Below are 19,824 nucleotides of genomic sequence, written 5' to 3' on the forward strand. Positions count from 1 at the left end.
AAGAAAAAAGGAGGCCATCGTGGAGGACGAACAGGACAGAACAGGACATAGGGGCACGCATCCTCTCCTACCGGTCCTTAGCGGGCGACAGCTTGCAGCCGTGCGTTGCCACACACACGTGTTGCTGCTCTGCCTCCTGTGATTGGTGGACCTTTCAGACCTGCGTGGATTTGACTCGTCTGAGAGGATGGCGTCCTGCGGGGTGGGCGGGGCAGGGCGGGGGGCATTCGGTGGGCAGGTCTAGACTGCGCTGGTGAGGCACCGCCGTGAGGGGAGGAGCACATCGGGAGGGGCGGGGGACGGGATTGGCTGATGGTCATGTGATCTCAGAATACGGTAGCCCTGGAGCCTAACAGGGGGGAAGAGGACAAGGAAAGAAGATTAGGAGAGATAGAGGAGGGGGACATAAGAAACATTTCAAAACACACGGGAAGTTAGAAACCTGGGGGAATAGAGCCCATAAACTTCACTTGACTGAGACGGCGAGAGACAAGAACGCAAAAATGATGATGTCTAGACAAGAGATGGGGTGTAACAACAGAGACATCAGACAGAAAGAAACATAAATCACATCCATGAAACAGCCAAAGATGTCAGTGAGGACAAAAAGAGTCACAGCCTGACACACATTTAGAAAAAACAAGGTCTACAGCGGCTCCGTTATGCTGCGTTACTCGCGTCAGTTTACTCGCTCGACAATAACACTGTGTTCACACCAAAAGCGTTGCGAATGTTACTCGCGCCGGAAAGGGGGTGTGGCTTATCTCCGTAAAAACAGCTACCCTTTCCGCCATCCACCATGGAAATAACCACTACCGTAAAAGTCGGGTTACAAGCCACTTCTGCCTCCGGTGGGTGTCCCTGCTGTAGCAAGCTAGCAGCAGCGCTACCTAGCGCTGCTAGCTCCCCGCTGTTGCTGCCACTGCCCGAGTCGGGTGTCGAGCCGGGGCTGGTCCCGCTACCTTCGGTGGTTGTCGGGGAGCTAGCGGAGCGCTAGCAGGGGCTCTACCAGGAGCGCTAGCAGGAGCACTAGCTGGCTACAGCTGGCTACAGCGGGGAGCTAACGGGGACACTGACCGAAGGTAGTAGCGGCATGTAACCCGACTTTTACGGTAGTTCTGCTTTATACTGTAAATTCCACATACGTCGGAACATCAAACTCCATGGTGTCTTGGTTCATAATATTATCCGTAGTCCCACAACAGCGTCTGAATGACGGCCGCTTCCAGCGCTACTTCAGGCGGAGCAGCAGCAGTTTGATTCAGCAGCAGCAGGACGGCGTGATGACGGGCCAAGCCTGTCTCCTAAAAATTACGTTCCCCCAGAACTAATACGCATTCCCAATTACGTTTGATCAGAAGCGTATCTCCTCCCTGATTATGTTTGTGTTTGACGTATTACAAATACGTTTATAATTGTGTGTTTGTGTTATTGTTTTCTTGCTTTATTTAAGCATATTTTAATTTTTAAACTCTGCGGAGAAAAAAGAAAAGAGGGGCGGGGTGAGGCCAGTGACAGCCGGCCGGGCCGGGCGCCGGCCGCACCGGGAGGCAAAGACCGCTTGCCCGCCGTTGTTAGGCCGGTCTTCAGACCGCGTGCACCGGGGCTCGGTCTTCAGACGCTTGGCGTCGCCGTCAGGCCGTCGGTAACAGCCTCCTTCGCGCCGGCTCCGGTCTTCTCTGAGTCGGGTTGTTTGTGAATGCAGCCCAAAGTGTGTGATGAACTCCGTCTAGTGCAGTAAACCACTGCGATCATCAGCAGACACTCCAAGCGTCTGAAGACCGAGCCCCGGTGCAAGCAGTCTGAAGACCGGCCTAACAACGGCGGGCAAGCGGTCTTCACCTCCCGGTGCGGCCGACTCTCGAGCTCCCGGTGCGGCCGACTCTCGAGCTCCCGGTGCGGCCGGCGCCCGGGCCGGCCGGCTGTCACTGGCCTCACCCCGCCCCTGTTTTCTTTTTTCTCCGCAGAGTTAAAAAATTTAAATATGCTTAAATAAAGCAAGAAAACAATAACACAAACACACGATTATAAACGTATTTGTAATACGTCAAACACAAACATAAAAACAATAAAAACAAAAATACGTGTATAATCAACATACGTGTTTAATCAACCTATACGTGTATAATCAATGTATGTGTAATACGTCAAACACAAACATAATCAGGGAGGAGATACGCTTCTGATCAAACGTAATTGGGAATGCGTATTAGTTCTGGGGGAACGTAATTTTTAGGAGACAGGGTTGGACGGGAGCGCATGAGCATTAGTCGGCACCATAATAACTAACAACAATCACCATTATCTTTTGGCCATGGAAAACAGCTATTCTGTTTCTATTGATATTTCATTGTGGACCTAAGTGGTGGACTGACCGCATGGCGTTCCCAGAGCCACGGCGCCAACATGGCGAATAACGATTTGCACACTTTTTAGTCAAAAAACATGATCATGACTGTGCTGCTATAGATTATTTCAACTATTTGATCAATATTTTTTCCATGACATTCTCCCCCATCCCTTACCTGGAGGCCACTTAACTTTTCGAGTGGACTCTCCACGCGCGGCAGGCTGAGGAGAGGAAGCCCCATCGTGGGCTCTGGACGCTGTGGAGGTGGAGCAGTCGTCGCCATCGCTATCTGGGTCTGCTTGAAGTTGTTGATCACACATGAAACCTGATGGAGAGCAAAGAAAAGAGTTAAAAGGTAAAAAGAGGACGGAAATTTGCTCCATTGAACTTGGAAGGGTTTTCTGGTGCGTGAAAGTGCGCACAGCAACATTACTGAAGAGGACACTTGCAGTATGAGAGGGAGACAAAAAGAATGACATCATGTAGGAGGCATGGAAGGAGGGTTGAACCACTGTGATCTTTAAAGTTCACACAGATCCCAGAGGTTTTTGCAAAAAATTTACTTGAGCCAAGAGGTCCCAAAACCAAATCAGGCTTGTTAAATGTACCACGGTACAGACTCAGATCAGTCCATTCACTTCCATAGGTGTGACAGTGTGTGTGAGTCCATCAAAGTGTTTCCCAAACTTTTTCCTGGGGAACCACTTAAAAAAAAAAAAAAATCACAACCCAATTCGTTTTTGATCTCTGCAATTCCATCCATCTCTTCCTCCTCCCTCCTTTCCCCATGTCTCCCTCCTCCCTCTCACCAGGAAGGCAGCGATGGCCCCTCCGGTGACGAACCCAGCCAGGACATCGCTCCAGTGGTTCCTGTGTTCAGTCACCCTCACCACCCCCACCAGCACGGCCAGGGACAGCAGCACCAGGCACAAGGTGGGCTTGGTGAGACGGGTCCCTTTGGTCCGGAACACCAGGGTCACGTACATCTGGAGGACAGAGATGCATTTAAAATCAAATCAAAACGTCATGGCGAGGTGAACCAGGTACAAGTCTTCAGGCAGCCAGCTCAAAACGGGGAAAACAGCTGGAATGAGCCACAAGAGGCCGCACTCTGCAGTGATTTCACAGCAGCTGAAGGGTTCGATGGAGTAAGCGTCATACACACACGGCCATGTTTGTGTTTTCATGTGTGTGTGTGTGTTGCCAATTTCAGCTATGTTTCGCCAAACACTGAAAGACATTTCATTCTTGCGTGAGCGTCTAATGTAAGAAAACGTGTGTAGTGCTTTCTACTGCACTGACTGAATTATCATCTGATTTTGGGGAAAAAGTGATTTCAGAGAGAAGCTGACAGAAGGAGCTGCAATCTGTGTTGTGAAGGAAACATCCAGGATGTCAAACTGACTCAGCAGTGAAAACAGGTTAAAAAAAGATCACAGTGAACCACCACATCACCTGGCGATCGAGACAGATGACACCGAAGTTAAGGAACAACACTGATCCTGTGTGATGACGTGCTAGCACACTGCTAGCTCCAGGCTTTTAGGTAGAATCGTTTTAGAAAGTTCCACAACGTTTAACCACGACTCGATCCAAACCCACTAAACCAGCCTGGAAATGAAGAAAATATGAAACGACTGCACTAAAGTCTGTTGGCCTAAGCTACGCTATGATTGGCCAGTCGTCGTTTGAGGGGCGGGGCTTTGAGAAGGGTCATTTTGCAAAGCTTTTGGTACCTTTTATGTGTTGTGTTGTAAAGTCTGTCTCTCTTTTTCTCCTCAGATTTATAAAGCCCCAGTAAACGAATCATCAACCGTTAGCAGACCCTTTGGTCGCAGCCCCCCGGTGTGTCTCCCTACCACCGTGTAGATGGCGGAGTAAAAGCTGAGCGCCGCGTCTTTGGAGGGGAAGGACTTGCGGGCGGACGCCACCAGGTACGGGTTTCCTGTGCAGGCCCGGCGCTCGGCGATGTAGTGCACTGGAGAGTGGCAGCCCAGGGCCGTGTAGTTCGGCCTGCAGGCGGACAGGAAGTGCGGCGTCTGGTTTCCTGTCACCACTTGACCGGCATTAGCAAAGATGGTGGTGGTGAAGAGCCCGAAAGAGTAGACACCTGTGTAACGAGGGGGAAAGAGACAGTGTGGGTGAAGAGGGAGGGTTGTGCGTATGCAAACACACAATAAGTGAGTCAATGAGACTGGTGAGAAACAAGCACTCGAATGCTCGACTGCTAACTGTGTGGGAGGGAAAGACCAGACAGACGTGGCCTTTGCTTTTCTGCTTCATATCTACGGTCCATCACTAAGATTCATAACATGGATAAATACAGGCAACAGAGAAGATGGAAAAGAGTATCAGCAGAACATGAAGAGAGGGAAAATGAGTCCACAGGAGACCAAAGAAGGACACGCCCTCCCTCTCTCTGGCCTTGTGGGAGGGGTGCAAGTCTAAAAGAGCCTCGGTCCCAGAGCACAGAGGCTCTATTCAGTCCGGGCTGCAGAACCTCTGATCTTTAGAACTAGAACTGACCCAGAAAACGTACAATCCTGCGGAGGAGAGGGTTGAAATAACAGCAGTCGGCGGTCACTATGGTCTTCTCCTGAGCTCCCTCCGTCTTCACAAAGAAACTGGTCACTTCCCCGATCAGGATCTGGGACAAAAAGAGAGACGGCACACATTTGAGTTGTTTTTGTCAAAAACAGAAAGATAAAACGGTGCGATTAAGGCTTTATCCGCTGCACCAAATATTCAGTCAGTTAAATGTGGTGCGCAGCAAACATTATTCACGAGTGTTCTTCTCTCTCGGCCTCGCGGTGATAACGTTTCTCTGGCCGGCCTGCTTTGTATCTCTCGCCATTTGGCTGCTTTTATGCCGCTTTAGTAAATCCCAACATTAACACCTCCCATTCACTCTCATCAGTGGGAGTTTGTCGACCTCAACGTCTCATACACCTTCTATCTCTCCATTTCTCCTTTTTTTTAAACGCTTTATCCCATACATGTTGACATCAGCTCTATACAACCGAGGCTACACCTTGATTAATAATGCCGTGCGGATTAATAACTACAAAAGCGAACATTGGGTTTGCCAGATAACATAAATCAAACACATCTTGTACTATTTTTATTAATTATTTGAAATGCATTAATTAATGCTTTACCCCACCCTGATTGCACCTCAATAAAAAACGCCATTATGTCTTTACTATTATAGCCGTAACACATCCAGAAGACCTTTTAAAGAATCCAGCCTGCAGGCCTCTGGCAGCAGTTTGAAGAGTCCAATCAGCAGGACATTGATCTCTCTTGACAGGGGCATGAATCAGCTAAACACCATAAAGCGCATTCCTGGACCCCGCTACACCCTGCCCCCGTCGGATCAGGGGACCCCCACCCTGCTGACAGAGGCATGGATGGATGTAGGTTACATGCTCATCCAATATGCAGGGCCCGGAGCCAGGAGCGTGGGACGATGCTAATGCAGCTGAGCTCGCTGCGCTGCTTGTGACAGACGAAGGCGGAGGTTTTACACCGCTGACTGTTGTGGAAGGTCTCTGCGAGGGGTTGTGTGTCAACATGAATTATGCCCTTTTTTTGGAGTTTCGAGGCGACCCGAGTGCCACAAAGTTACGCAGCCTTGAAGCCTTCTGTTTGCGTGTGCCGGCGTGGGCGTGGTCTCCTGGCTCTGCTCGTCAAACGCACCTGTCCACAAGCAGCTCATCAGCTCGTCAACCCGCAGTAAAGCTGCAGTTGAGAATAAAATTGAGGATTTGAGCGGGAGAAACGCCTGGATGTATACTTCCTTCGCAAGAAAGTCTGAGTATGACACGCGAGCTTCCTGCGATTACTCAACTGCCCCACAATGCATTGCGTCCGGGTGCCTTGAGACCGCCCGAGTGAGATTTTAGAGCCAGGCTAAAAGCTGTTGATATGTCGCTTTATTAAGTTTTAATATGTTGTCAGGCGAGAAAGTAACCGCTAAGATTCCCAATTTGGTAAGCGGACTTGCATTTTTTATAGTGCGTTTACGTCTTCCAGGCAACTCAAAGTGCTTTACTTGTCAACATTCATCCACCCTTCAGGATCTCATCGGCATATTCACTCACGCACCGACGGCCTGTGGGGGAATATTTCACAAAACACAACGGCATTTGGCGAGACTCAAAGCGGAAAAGCTAGTCAGGTATTGGACTCTCATGGGACAAGCCGTCTTATTGGTCCGAGTCTGGTCCGAGTCCCCATCAGTTTTCTCCAGTCATTTCGGGGGTCACTCGTTTGTTTTCCCACTCTTACTTCTACAATGCAGGGACTCGTAGCGTGTCTGCACAGACTTCACCCTGCCTGAATCCCTGTTGGATTCAGGGAGAGATTTGTGTTCATTCATCCTCTCCTGCAGCATCTTCAGACCCACAGCGCTGTTATGCAACAGTGCTGTGCTATGCTTTATATATACTGTACAGCAGGTACTATCAACAAGTGGTCCGACTCGTTCCAGTTAGTATACGTGTACATTTCAGTGAGCTGCTCCAACCTATAGAGTCTCTGCTGATAGAAGTATCTACATCACGTGACTCTATTGAGAAAGAAACACTGCAACACGTGGTTTCCACAGGCCTCCGGTTGTTAGGGAGATTGTTTCAGAGCTTTGGGCTGCAGGAATTCTTTGGAGGTGGTATTTAGGTGAGGTATAAAAATTGAATCAGTGGTCGGTGGTGTCAAAACACCTGCGAGTGGATTATATAGAGAAAAGAAAGTACCATTGGAGTATTGCAACAACAGAAAACTGTGCGGACAAACTTTAACATATGGTTGTGTGGGGAGGAGGAGGAGGAGGAGGAGGAGGAGGAGGACCAGAGGAGACAGCAGACACTGATGATAGTCAGCTAGCAGCCAAAAGGGCAGAAGGCATGAGAGACTTGCAAATGGCAATTAATCAGCATGCAGCTGAGATTTCAGATTAGAGAAAAGAGGATGATTGCAACATAATTGAAACTATCAAAAGGCTCACTTTGAACTTCCCAAGCTGGCCTCAACAGCTGCGCCTGCAGCAGCGTGTCCAAAACAAGTGTAAGGGGTGTGCATTACAACGGGAAGATGCCGTACACACACACACACACACACACACACACACACACACACACACACACACACACACACACACACACACACACACACACACATACACACACACGAAAAGGGAACTAACAGGACTATCTGATGTGAAATCAATTTGTCCGTCTTTGAGGATCCTGGCGACTGGAGCTAATGTGAAAGCTCACGCATCAGGAGCCGCTGTAGGTAATAACATCGTCTCCGCGTTCTCTCACTGTGATGCAGAATAAAGGCCGCGTCCCCCACATTAGGGACACAGTTGCCACGTCTACTCCTTCATTGTTCGCTCAATTACTTTTTTCCTCAACTCCTGTGTTCACATCCACAGCCACATTTACCGCACAGCCATGTGTCCGAGAGTATCCGCTGTCGATACTAATCCCTTTTCATGCCGATCTCACCGAAAAGTCGCTTTCCCGCTGCTCTGGGATAAAAGGTGTGTGATAGAAAAGAAGTATAAAAATGCATCGATAGCTCCGGGCTTTGTCAGACGACTGCAGGGATCGATACTCATGCAAAGAACACACACAGGCGACAGTCTCTTGGTCTTTGACTAAAATGTTAATAAGCTTGCAGATGTTTTCATGGCAGCTCTGAGGTGTCAACAGAAAGAATGAAGGCTTTATGTTCAGTACTGAGGTTATCTTGAATTCTTATTGTTCAGCCACACTTCTACAAATATGCATTAATGCAGATGTTATGCTGTGGTCTTTTGCTTTGTGCACTCAGCATCTTTAAGTAGACATTAATGTTAATTTGACTGATTTTAAGATATCAAATACAACATCACCACCATGTTGGCTGATATTGTGAACAGGGGGTATTTGTGGCAACATACAATGTGCTGTAATGGAATATATTGTGATGAAGTCAAAGCAACAATAAATGCCGTTCAACATTTACAGTACAAGCAACTGCAGTCCATAGATGTCATGGTCATTTTGTCACTGATGTAGTTCCACACCAAAACAAAACAACAAGCACAAAGGCACACGTGCAGAGACACGAGCAAACAAAAGGATGTGAAACTGCACAACATTCAATGCAACGCACTTGGCAGAGAAACACAAAGCGAAGAACTGGCACACGAGCACAAGCCCATACACACTAATGGAAAGTTGATGAAAAAAAAGTTTGTGTGTATGTGTGAGAGAACAAAATAAGTATGAAGAGAGCAGGGGACCGAACAAAAAAGAAAAGAAAAGTGGGGCGAGATTGGAAAAATAGCCACAATTTCTAGGAAGAAGCTGAGATGGGCTGACATTCAGCAATCCTGAAACACAAAGCTCAACAGATTTCCTCTGCTCTGAAAGTAATAGGCTGCCTCAGAGGATGGTCATTTGAGAGTATTTGAGGTTAAGCAGTAGTGCAGATGGGGACTGTCATGTAGAAGCTGAGATACACTCTCCTGTCCACGCTAAGGTGTCGGCTGCCATCACCTCTTCCATCAGTCTGTGCATATTAAATTTGAAAATACTGCACAACATTGTGATATGTTGCTGGAAACTGTAATAGAATCAACACACAACTAACAACATTGAAGCAAAAATCTCTTCATAGATGTTTTAAGGAAATAGTTACAAACTCAAAATGGGTCTTGATCCCAGTTTGGCTTGAATTCCCTGATGGAAAAATAAACAAAAATCACATTAGTCACCAGATTGTGAACTAAAACACGAACGAGTCCACGTTCGCAGATCCTGGAGGACAAGAGGACACTTCACTCAGGACATTATATTACATTACATTTCATTTAGCTGACTTTACAGGATATTTAAAGCAGATGCTGCCGTTTGGTTAAGGGAATAAAAATGCATCCCGTTTCAGATATTGAGAAGACAAGATGCTGTGGCCAGAGAAATATAAACACAGTCTCACTGCCAACTCGTCCAGTCTATATTCTGGACTAATACTAATATATGTAATGTAATACTCTCCTCCAATCATGAGCACGCATTCACCCACTAAAAATTGCTTAGGCGCAGCCAGCCAATCAGCACGTGCCTCCTCCGACGTAGGTTTACTTAGTTTGTAGGTCTTCGTGGTTCGGTTTAGGCAACAAAACTACTTGGTTAAGCTGAGCAAAACGTTTGGGTTTGGATAAATACATATGCTTGTTAGGTAAGATAAATATGCTTGTTACGTAACAGGCGTTAAGTACATAAGGTACACAAAGTGGGTGAAATAACGGGACATTAACAACTGTCTCCTGGGTGAAAGTCTGTTTGTTTTTCCCCCAACCCTCACTTTTTATGCTACTACTTTTATATTACTATATTTGGAGTTGGACGACAGACCTTTTCTGCATCTGGAGCCCATTTTCCTTTCTCTTGGAAAATCCCACCCGTTTTCCCACGAGCGTTGGATTCAAGATTGAAGATATTTTTATTGTCATATGCACAGATAACAGACAGTTACTCTGTACAATGAAATGCTTTTTTTGTTGGGTCCTCCTAACACACATAGTTACAATAAACTTAAGGTAACAAATAAAAATAAAAGGACAAAATATAGCAACAGTATTGCACAAAAATAAGGGACAAATATATGATAACAGTTTGTTTGGTCTCTAGATGTCGCTTTAGCTTTAAAGCCTTCATTGCTGCGTTAGCTTGCGTTAGCTAGTGTTAGCCTTCATGCCACACACTGGGCTCTGCCTCGTTACCTCCGTTCACAGAGTTGTACAAACATTTTGACTTTTGGGAGGGTTTGGCAGCACTTTTGTCTTCATTTCTTTTGTTTTAAATACTTCTCCATAACTTGTGCTAGCGGCTGGCTGAGTGTCTTCTTCTGCTTATTGGACGCATTACCGCCACCCAGTGGTGGGAAGCTATATTCTAACCGAGCGTCTCATGGATAACAGTATTACATCTCTGGTGTCTTCAATTAATAACCTATGGGGTGGCCCCATGGTTCAGAACCTCTGCTCTAGTGGACATCAACGGGAACAAGGTGAAAACCACTCGGCAGCCAATTAGTGTTGAGCAGATGTTGACTGTTTCCTCGAGGCAATCACTATGTTTTTTAGGCTGCATTTATTTTACCCTCGGATAGTCAGAGGGATGAAGAGAGATCTCAACTAGTCAGAGAAGATGGTGTTATTGGGAGAGAGGCTGACGTGTGTGTGTGTGTGTGTGTGTGTGTGTGTGTGTGTGTGTGTGTGTGTGTGTGTGTGTGTGTATAAACACCAGAAAGAAGAGGAAAGGGGATGAGAAGAGGAGAACAGAAAATAGGGGAGAGTTAGAGAAAATGGAGGAGCTGATGAAATTGAGAATAATAAAAAAGAGGCAGATGAGGAATGACTGACATGAAATGCCTCGGAGAGCAGAGATCACACGGCCTCCTTTGTCGCGAAAGAAGTAGGCACACGTGTTTGTGCACAAACTTGTGTGTGTGTAGCTGTTAGTGAGACTTTTTCATCAAGAGTGTCTAGCAACTTTGGAGTTTTTCAACAAAAAAAAAATAGAAAATGTAAAAGTATGTGGGGTGCCGCAGAAGAGGAAGAAGTGCATGTGTTTGTGGGAGAGCGATGGGAGAAACTCCGGAGGCTGAACGCGACTTAATTGTCTTTCTTTGATTTTTCTACCTTTTGTGACACTGTGACAGTCGATTGTTGGGTTCTTCTTTTGCATCTTTTCTAAAAGCGTGACAAGTGCGTCTGCACAAAAGATGACAAACGAGGATCAAAAAAAGGAAAACGTGAAAAAAGGAAAGCAGTGATTGTAACTACAGTCAGTTGAAAAACTCATTTTCCGAGGAACGTGTAGTGGGACAATAAACTCAGAGAGGAACTGTAGACCGCTGGGTGCTTTTTTTTTAAACTATAGATTCAACCATCATTTCACTTGACGGCGCCTCTGCAAAGATACATTGCTTTAAAAAAAGAAAGACACCACACACACAGAGGGATGTACACGGATAATAAACACACCGTGTACTGTGAGTAATACTAACAGGAGCAAGTGACGCAGCATTAAATGCCGGCTTGACGTCACAATGCTTTCTGCATCTTAAACTCATGGAGGGTGGAGATTTACACCAGTGTCTCCGTGCATTCTTTACAGATTAGTTTTTTATGATCAGTCTCAGTTTGGAGATATTGTGAAGAAAAAACCAGCGTGACCCGTCTGGTGCAGTGTTCAATTCATAGTCCAGGGGTTTCTGTGTGTCATGTACACTTGTGCACCTTCTAAACAGCTCCTGTTGTGTAAAGAAAACACAAATCCCTCGGATTACACCATGTCTACATAAAGTACATCACATGACATTTGTTGACATTACAAGCCCTGTGCTCTGCTTTAAACACACACACACACACACACACACACACACACACACACACACACACACACACACACACACACACACACACACACACACACACACGCACGCACACGCAGGCAGCCTTCTCACACACCGCACCGGCGATGGTAACCATGACAATTTAGCTGCTTCATCAGCACCCACACTCTCTCCATCCATCTCCCTCTTCTCTCTCTCACTCTGCTTTTATTCTGCAGCTTTCCCAGGTCTTTGTGGAGCAGAAACTAGGTTACCGAACACTGATTCAAATATAAATTGTCCTTTCTCGCCTGCTTCTTGCTCTCCCTGTGTTCAGTAAGGTTTGAAGTATGACCCTGTTCGTCTCTTCTCTTTTCCTCCATCCCCCCCCTCTATCCTCGTCCTGCAAACTCTCCATCTCTCGCTCCACCTCCTCACGTTTCTTCCTCGAAGTAGAGGCGCCTCGTTCCGTCTGCCTCCCCGCTAAGCAGAAACAGAGGGATCCTGGATCAGTGTGGGAAGAGGCCAGAGTGTGAGTGGATGGCTGGATTAGGGTTCTCATCTCTGGGTTAAAGCTCTTATTACAGGCTACCGCAGTGGGAGCGGGCGGCTGGCCGGGCGCATCGACGCGGGGCTGCACGGCCCGCTGTCTTCGTCTCTCAATCCTCCAGCGTGATTGGCAGCGACCGGATAAAGCCGTGATTATCCCTTATTATCCTCTGCCCTTTTTTTCACGGCTCCGACTGCTGACGCACAGATCTGTCTGTCCGCCTCACTCTCTCTATCTTGCACATGCAAACACACAGAGAGGAAGAATTATACATGGACGGACAGATGGTGATGGGCAGCGGCAAAACAGATTATACTAAATACTAATAATTAAATTAGCTTATAATAATATTACACTGATGCCAGCAACCATGAGTCACATTATCAAAATTCTGACAATTAAACCTCACTCACCGGCGGGATGGAAAAGCATGTTTCCTTCGTTTTTCCTACAGTCCTTGAAAACATCATGTGCGACTTCCATCAGGAAAATAAACCAAAACGAACCTTAAAACTGTATTTCATCCAAAACATTTTATTCCACGTGGTCATATTCAATACCAATAGTTCAATATATCTAGCACGTAGGGCACAACATTGGTAACACTTGTATATAGATTCCAGTGTTTTCCAATTATTGTATCAACGAAATTCAACTTGCCTTTTTAAAAGAAATGTGTATAGGTGCAGTAACAGCCACAAACTGCTTGGGGTTCAGAGGGTTAACCCCTGATATAGGTAGTTAGTGGTTTGGCCTCATTTCCTGTCCCTAATCCCTCCTGCAGACCGTCCGCCCCCTCACACTCCAGCAGCTGTCCTCGTCCTCCAGTTTGCTCCCCACTCACCACCTCTCCACCTGCCTCGGTACACACCTGCCCCTCGCTAGCCTGATTAGCTCCTAAAGCAAAGTCCTCTGCAGCCCTTTAGTCGTTGCTTTGAGCGGCACCTCAGACTCGTCTGCCGTACTTTGGACCATGTCCACTCTGTTGTAATCCATCGGTTGCTCGGCATGACGTCCAAATGAAAATCACATCTGGTCTCACAGATCTATATTTCATCTGTGTTTTTATTCACATTTCTCAGAGACACACCGATTAACTTTCGACTTTTTGTATTCTATTGTAAAACACCCACCCACAATGCCATGCCTATTCTGCTAATATTTTGTGTATTTCATTTTCATAAGTTGGACCCAAAGGCAACGTTCTTCCAAAGTATTTATCACAAATAAAGCAAAGACAGCAATGAATTGTACGGTCTGGTGTCAACTCAATACATACGATACTCTGTGGTTGTTGATTCCTCATGCATACGTTGCACCCTTGTAACGAACTGTCCACAAACATGTCAGTTTGCAACTTTTATTTAACAAATCCCAGTTAAATAACAAGCATACGTTTAGTCTTCAGCCAGTATACTGCAGGTCTACTTCGCTCCTCTCTTAAAGAGACAGCGCTCCTTTCTAAGGGTCAATGCAGTACTGTCTGCCCTTCATGGCAATTTAAAATAAATTGTTAGTAATGGACACAGTTGTATTAAATTAGTAAGACATGAACTAACATATTCCAGGGCGCTACACATACACAGGTGAACACTGCCACAGAGTACAAGGAATGTGCTGAAACAGTGTCAATGGTCTCTAGAAACCGATGTTTGCACATGACTGCATCAGTCGTATTAGCCAATCACGTCTGAGCGGCTGTGGCTGCATCAGGTTAACAGTCCGAGGTGAAGGAGTAGACTCGCGAAACAATCCGATCTACCTGCAATGACCGGCGCACGCAGGAGGAAGTCTTCCTATCCGGATATCCGCTGCCCGATGTATTGTCCGTTGCCCTCAGAGGCCAAATCCCGGTCAGACTGATAGCCGATGGCTCGGAGATTGCCGTAATGGGATCTACACTGATCGGCTATTAATAGCACAGCTCACATCAGCAGCCAAAAATCTCTTTTGTCGAACTTTTGCGTTCTTCCTCTCTCCCCGAAGAGGAATTCATCAAGGAGGCTGATGCTCTCGCAATCCGATGGAAGAGTTTCAGTGTGACACCCACATCTTTCCCCCCGCTTCCCAATCCTCCTCCGTCTGTCACATGTGACTCCATTATTCATGAAGGATTGTCCCCAGGCTTAACAGTATGCACACTTCTGGTCAATTTCCATATGGGCATTGGACTGATTTGTGTGTTAAGGAGTCTGGGCCCCTGTGTGTGTGTGTGTGTGTGTGTGTGTGTGTGTGTGTGTGTGTGTTTCCCCCAGCTTGTGCGAGTCCGATGACAGTTGCAATCAAGTGGAAAATGTCAGAAGAAAAGCATGATGGCGCAAATGAACCGCCTGAGTTCTCCCCTTCCCAAGATCCACGAAGACGCTCGCTTCGCCTTTTACTTTGCATGCGCACACACACACGTGGGAGTGTGCGACTGTGCGTCTGTGCACGAAAGTGTGCGTTTTGTGCGAGCAGATTCCTTTCGGGTCGCTTGTCAAAGATGACAACTGTGATTGCAGTAACAATAGAAGGTAAATATAGAATAGAGAAAAGGAGAATAAACGCGAAACGGGGTAAAGTCTGGGTTTTATGAATAGCATAATTTGCTACCATTAGCATAACAATGGAGCAGTCAGGGAGCATGATGGGAGCCATCTTAATGCAGGGGAAGTGTGCTGGAGCAGGGCCACCTGCAGCCTCCCACCACCAATCAGACCTGTCTACCTCAAACACCTTAGCAGGGACGAGAAAAACAAGTGTTTATGACAGGAAAAAGAGTGTTGCCGTCTAGATTTGACACACATATTATATCTGAGATCCAATCAAGAAGATTGGATTTGTGGATTTTGCTGCAGCTGGAAGAGCAGCCTTGCGGTTAGAGAGGAGTTTTTTTTGTCTCAACACATTTATATTAGCGGCTGAAATGCAATCAATGAGGGGGAGAAGGATGTGAATTCACACCGTTGACCTACAGCAAGAGTGTTGATCTTTGAGGAAGCACGAGAGAACTAGATAGTCCGTAATCATATCAGCTGAGTCACTGCATGCAATTCAATTCTGCATAACTCTGCTGTACTGGATGAGAAGCTTCCCTCTGTCTGCCTTTGACCCACAAATGAATCTTACCACAACCACTGCTCTAGCACTGTTGTTCCGTCTATTTCGGGAGGTTGCACAGATGAATTTTCCAATCATTTGGGATTGTTTGTGCTATTCTGTCAAGAATATTTTATTATTTTCAAAAAAAGGCCTTTCGGCAACCCCGGGAACGAGTTGTACTGAAATGTGAGCAACAGGGAACTGAAAGAGCAACACATTTGAGAAGCCGTTATCTGCCTCTTCTTCTCAGTGGGTTTCTACCAGCAGCTCTACCACTGCGTTGTGCAATATCACCAAATGACTACATGTCTTCTTTTACCTCCAGCTCATCGTGAACTTTGACCTCTGGAAAGCAAATAATTCCATTCTTTAGCATCCGGCAACCACCTGAAGCTGCTTTATTCTGCCAGTCTTCCTCTTCTACTCTGACTAGTGTCCCTCTTCATCTCCTCCCACTGATGCTGGACCGCGCACAGACTAAACACACACACACACACACACACACACACACACACACACACACACACACACACACAAAATGTGGCTTTGACCATCATCTGTTTTTGAAGATATAACGGCAACAACTTTGCTTTTTTTGGCGCATCAAGCGCTCTCACTTCATAAACTCTGGCATGAATGGATGATTTGTTCTTTCTGTCACATGGAGCTGCATCACAAACGAAGGATTTCCCAAGTTAGAGAAGCACACAGGAAACAAACTTGGAGCAGCGAGCTGCCACTGAACGCGTCGGAAAGACTCTCTCGTTCCCTCTCGTATCCTATTCCCTCTCGTTCCCTCTCGTATCCTATTCCCTCTCGTTCCCTCTCGTATCCTATTCCCTCTCGTATCCTATTCCCTCTCGTTCCCTCTCGTATCCTATTCCCTCTCGTATCCTATTCCCTCTCGTATCCTATTCCCTCTCGTTCCCTCTCGTATCCTATTCCCTCTCGTATCCTATTCCCTCTCGTATCCTATTCCCTCTCGTTCCCTCTCGTATCCTATTCCCTCTCGTATCCTATTCCCTCTCGTTCCCTCTCGTTCCCTCTTCCCTCTCGTATCCTATTCCCTCTCGTATCCTATTCCCTCTCGTATCCTATTCCCTCTCGTTCCCTCTCGTATCCTATTCCCTCTCGTTCCCTCTCGTATCCTATTCCCTCTCGTTCCCTCTCGTATCCTATTCCCTCTCGTATCCTATTCCCTCTCGTATCCTATTCCCTCTCGTTCCCTCTCGTATCCTATTCCCTCTCGTATCCTATTCCCTCTCGTTCCCTCTCGTATCCTATTCCCTCTCGTTCCCTCTCGTATCCTATTCCCTCTCGTTCCCTCTCGTATCCTATTCCCTCTCGTATCCTATTCCCTCTCGTATCCTATTCCCTCTCGTTCCCTCTCGTATCCTATTCCCTCTCGTATCCTATTCCCTCTCGTTCCCTCTCGTTCCCTCTTCCCTCTCGTATCCTATTCCCTCTCGTATCCTATTCCCTCTCGTATCCTATTCCCTCTCTTTCCCTCTCGTTCCCTATTCCCTCTCGTTCCCTCTTCCCTCTCGTTCCCTCTCGTTCCCTCTTCCCTCTCGTATCCTATTCCCTCTCGTATCCTATTCCCTCTCGTATCCTATTCCCTCTCTTTCCCTCTCGTTCCCTCTTCCCTCTCGTTCCCTCTCGTTCCCTCTCGTTCCCTCTCGTTCCCTCTCGTTCCCTCTTCCTCAATCTTTTCTTTTATGGGTCACGCAGGATACAGGTTGTTAGTCTGTCCGTTCATTCTCGTGAACCTCAGGAAAGCGTGGAGGGAATTTCTTTTCAATTTTGGCACAAATGTACTCTTGCTGTCAAGGTTGAATTTGATGTTGGAGGTCTAATGTCAAGGTCACTGTGACCTCACGTCCCTTTTATTCTCATGAATGCGATATCTCATGAACGCCTTGAGGGAGTTTCTTCATATTTGGCAAGTAGTGGTCCTCAAACCTTTTTGTTTTAATCACGCCCCACTTTAGGGGACACATTTTTGTCATGCCCCAACAAAATCGTATCAAAATGGTCCATGTTGAATTTGTACTGAAATAACTTTTTGTGACATCTGTGCTTTTTCAAATAATAGAATAAAGAAAATTGCAATCACTTTCATGTAAACCAGATTTACCATCAGACAAAAATTAAATAAAATGTGCAATCACTTTGTTAGAACTTTGCAATAAACAAAATATGTGCAAAAAAAAAAATTGCTTATTGTGGCTGAATTGACCTACATTAAACTGAATAAATAACAACGTGTCTAAGAGGACATTTTGGACAGACATGGACGTAAACTGCGACTCGACCGGTTGGCGGAGGCACAGAACTGTGAGGCGCTAATTCTGGATCTTCCAGGTTTTCTCTCTCGTCCCTCTGATTCTCGTGTTCCTCATTCTACCCCTTCCTCCCATCGTGCTCTGCATTCTGAACTCGCTGTCGCTCCTCTCAAAGAGCGTTCTGGCTTTGCCTGTGTGTGTTGAGTGGCTTATATTTAGCAGCATGAGAACAGGCTCTCCGGTTCACATTATGCTCCTGACCAACAAGAGGGAAAAAAGACGGAGAAATAAACCTCTCGGTTCAAGACTTTTCATGTATTCACCGCCTCACATCCCCTTGCTTGTGTGTATGTGTGTGTATATGTGTGTGTGTTAGAGAGAGAGGGATCACATTGTGTGTCACCTGCATCTTAATTCTACAATTACCATTTGATCCTGTGATTGGTTGCTGCGTAACTGGGTTTGTGGTGTGCAATCAGAGCACACGCACACACACGCATTCTCCATTACAAAACACACTCAAACGGTTCAAAAAGCACTTTACCGTGCTCTTCCAGCTAGCTTAGCAAGATAATTGGCAGGAGATCTGAAATATGTCACCTGTGCCGTGTCTGGTAGTGTTGTGTATATCGGCTGTGTTGAAAATCCTATAGATCGCCTGTAGCCACTCTGACTAGTACTCAGATCCCAGCACTAGTCACACAAACACACACACACACACACACCACACACACGCACATCAACTCCCACTTGCACACGCAGAATCCGCTTTCAGTGGCAGTGGAGGAGAAGATGTGCGGCGTCATCCACCCACGCACTTACCTTCACTGATCCACTACAACTTCCAGCATATTTGCCGAGTACCACACAAGTGCTTCTCTTTCCCTCACCCTCTCACTTCCTCTCTCTTTGTCTCTTTCTCGCACACACACACACACACGCACACACACACACAGTATTCTGCTCTAATTCTAATCCGGTGACCACATCAATGATCAAATGGTGGTCGGCTCTGTTGCTGCTGCGTTTCAACAGTTTGGAGACTTTTGATTAGGCTCAAGAGACGCGGAAGATTTGGTTCTAACCCGCGGCGGTTTGAAGCCAGGACCCAATTACAGGACAACTCACATGTTCAGTGGTTGTTCCTTATCTCTTTTCTGGCTGTTCTCATTCGCTGTTTGTACTTGTGAATATAAACCTACTAAGGAAGTCAGGTGACTATTTCTGGAGCTTTTCCCACGGCCTTCTTCAGAGGACTCTAATATCATTTAGAAAATGTACCAGAGATGCAGTGTGTGTCCCCGCACACACACAGAGCAACAACAAGCCAGGATATCTCACCAAATGGAAGAAATAACACTAAATATCTGTAATATCGCTGTTCAACCTGGACCATGGTTACTATGCGTTTGTTTCTCACTGAGTAAAACCTTTTTATGGATGAAGTTTTTGATGAAGCATTTTTCCATTGGATTTTGGATTATTGCAGGAAATAAACTCTGCGGTAAACAATACTTGATATGACACCGACACCTTTTGGGTTCAGCAAGATTATCTTTTCAAACAAACACAACTTTTATTATTTTTTAAGCCAGAATGCAATCGAACATAAGGCTATAAAAGAACTACACAAGGTACACAAACGAGGCTGTGAGGCCGGACTAGTCGGAGTGACGATGTTTTTGTCGTCTCATTTAGGCCCCGACTTTTATTAAGACTCAATTACAAGTTCACAAAAGGGACTCATTTTATACCACAGAACAAAACTTTAAAATCTAAGTTTGTGATCACCACTGAACCAAATGAAGACCTCCAACCAAAAACCTATAAAAAAAACATTGTCTTTGAGAGGAGGGAAACAGGAAGTGCAAAAAATGTTAACTCATATCCGGGTTTAAGGTTTCCTTCTACATTCTTGTCAATGTGGCGTTGAGTGACTTAAAGTGCTTGTGTTTGACACTGAGAAGCAGAGTTATCCTGATGCCTCCCCATCATTACGCAGAGCGACGGCAGCAAAAGGAGAGGGAGAGGGGGTCTGGAGCAAAAGTAAGAGAAACGTACAGTTCTCAGCTGTCACACGGATACGAGATCGGTGCTCGTCCAATTTCTGTTTGCGGCTGAAAGCACGAGTCAAAATTCAGAGAAAATAGAGATAAATATCTGCTATT

General features: G+C 46.2%; 1 protein-coding gene across 1 annotated transcript in view; it reads right to left on the reverse strand.

Moving 5' to 3' along the window:
• Positions 1-240: 240 nt before the first annotated feature.
• Positions 241-19,824, reverse strand: part of plppr2b (phospholipid phosphatase related 2b) — a gene marked incomplete at both ends in the record, with an annotated part of 40,285 nt that continues 20,701 nt past the window's right edge. The window contains 5 exons of the mRNA XM_079219837.1: positions 241-349; positions 2,542-2,675; positions 3,160-3,336; positions 4,210-4,460; positions 4,877-4,997. Coding sequence (XP_079075963.1) covers positions 241-349; positions 2,542-2,675; positions 3,160-3,336; positions 4,210-4,460; positions 4,877-4,997 — 792 coding nt within the window. The remainder of the gene's footprint in view (positions 350-2,541; positions 2,676-3,159; positions 3,337-4,209; positions 4,461-4,876; positions 4,998-19,824) is intronic.

Source organism: Taurulus bubalis, assembly GCF_910589615.1.
Source record: "Taurulus bubalis genome assembly, chromosome: 6".
In the NCBI taxonomy this organism is placed as follows: domain Eukaryota; kingdom Metazoa; phylum Chordata; class Actinopteri; order Perciformes; family Cottidae; genus Taurulus; species Taurulus bubalis.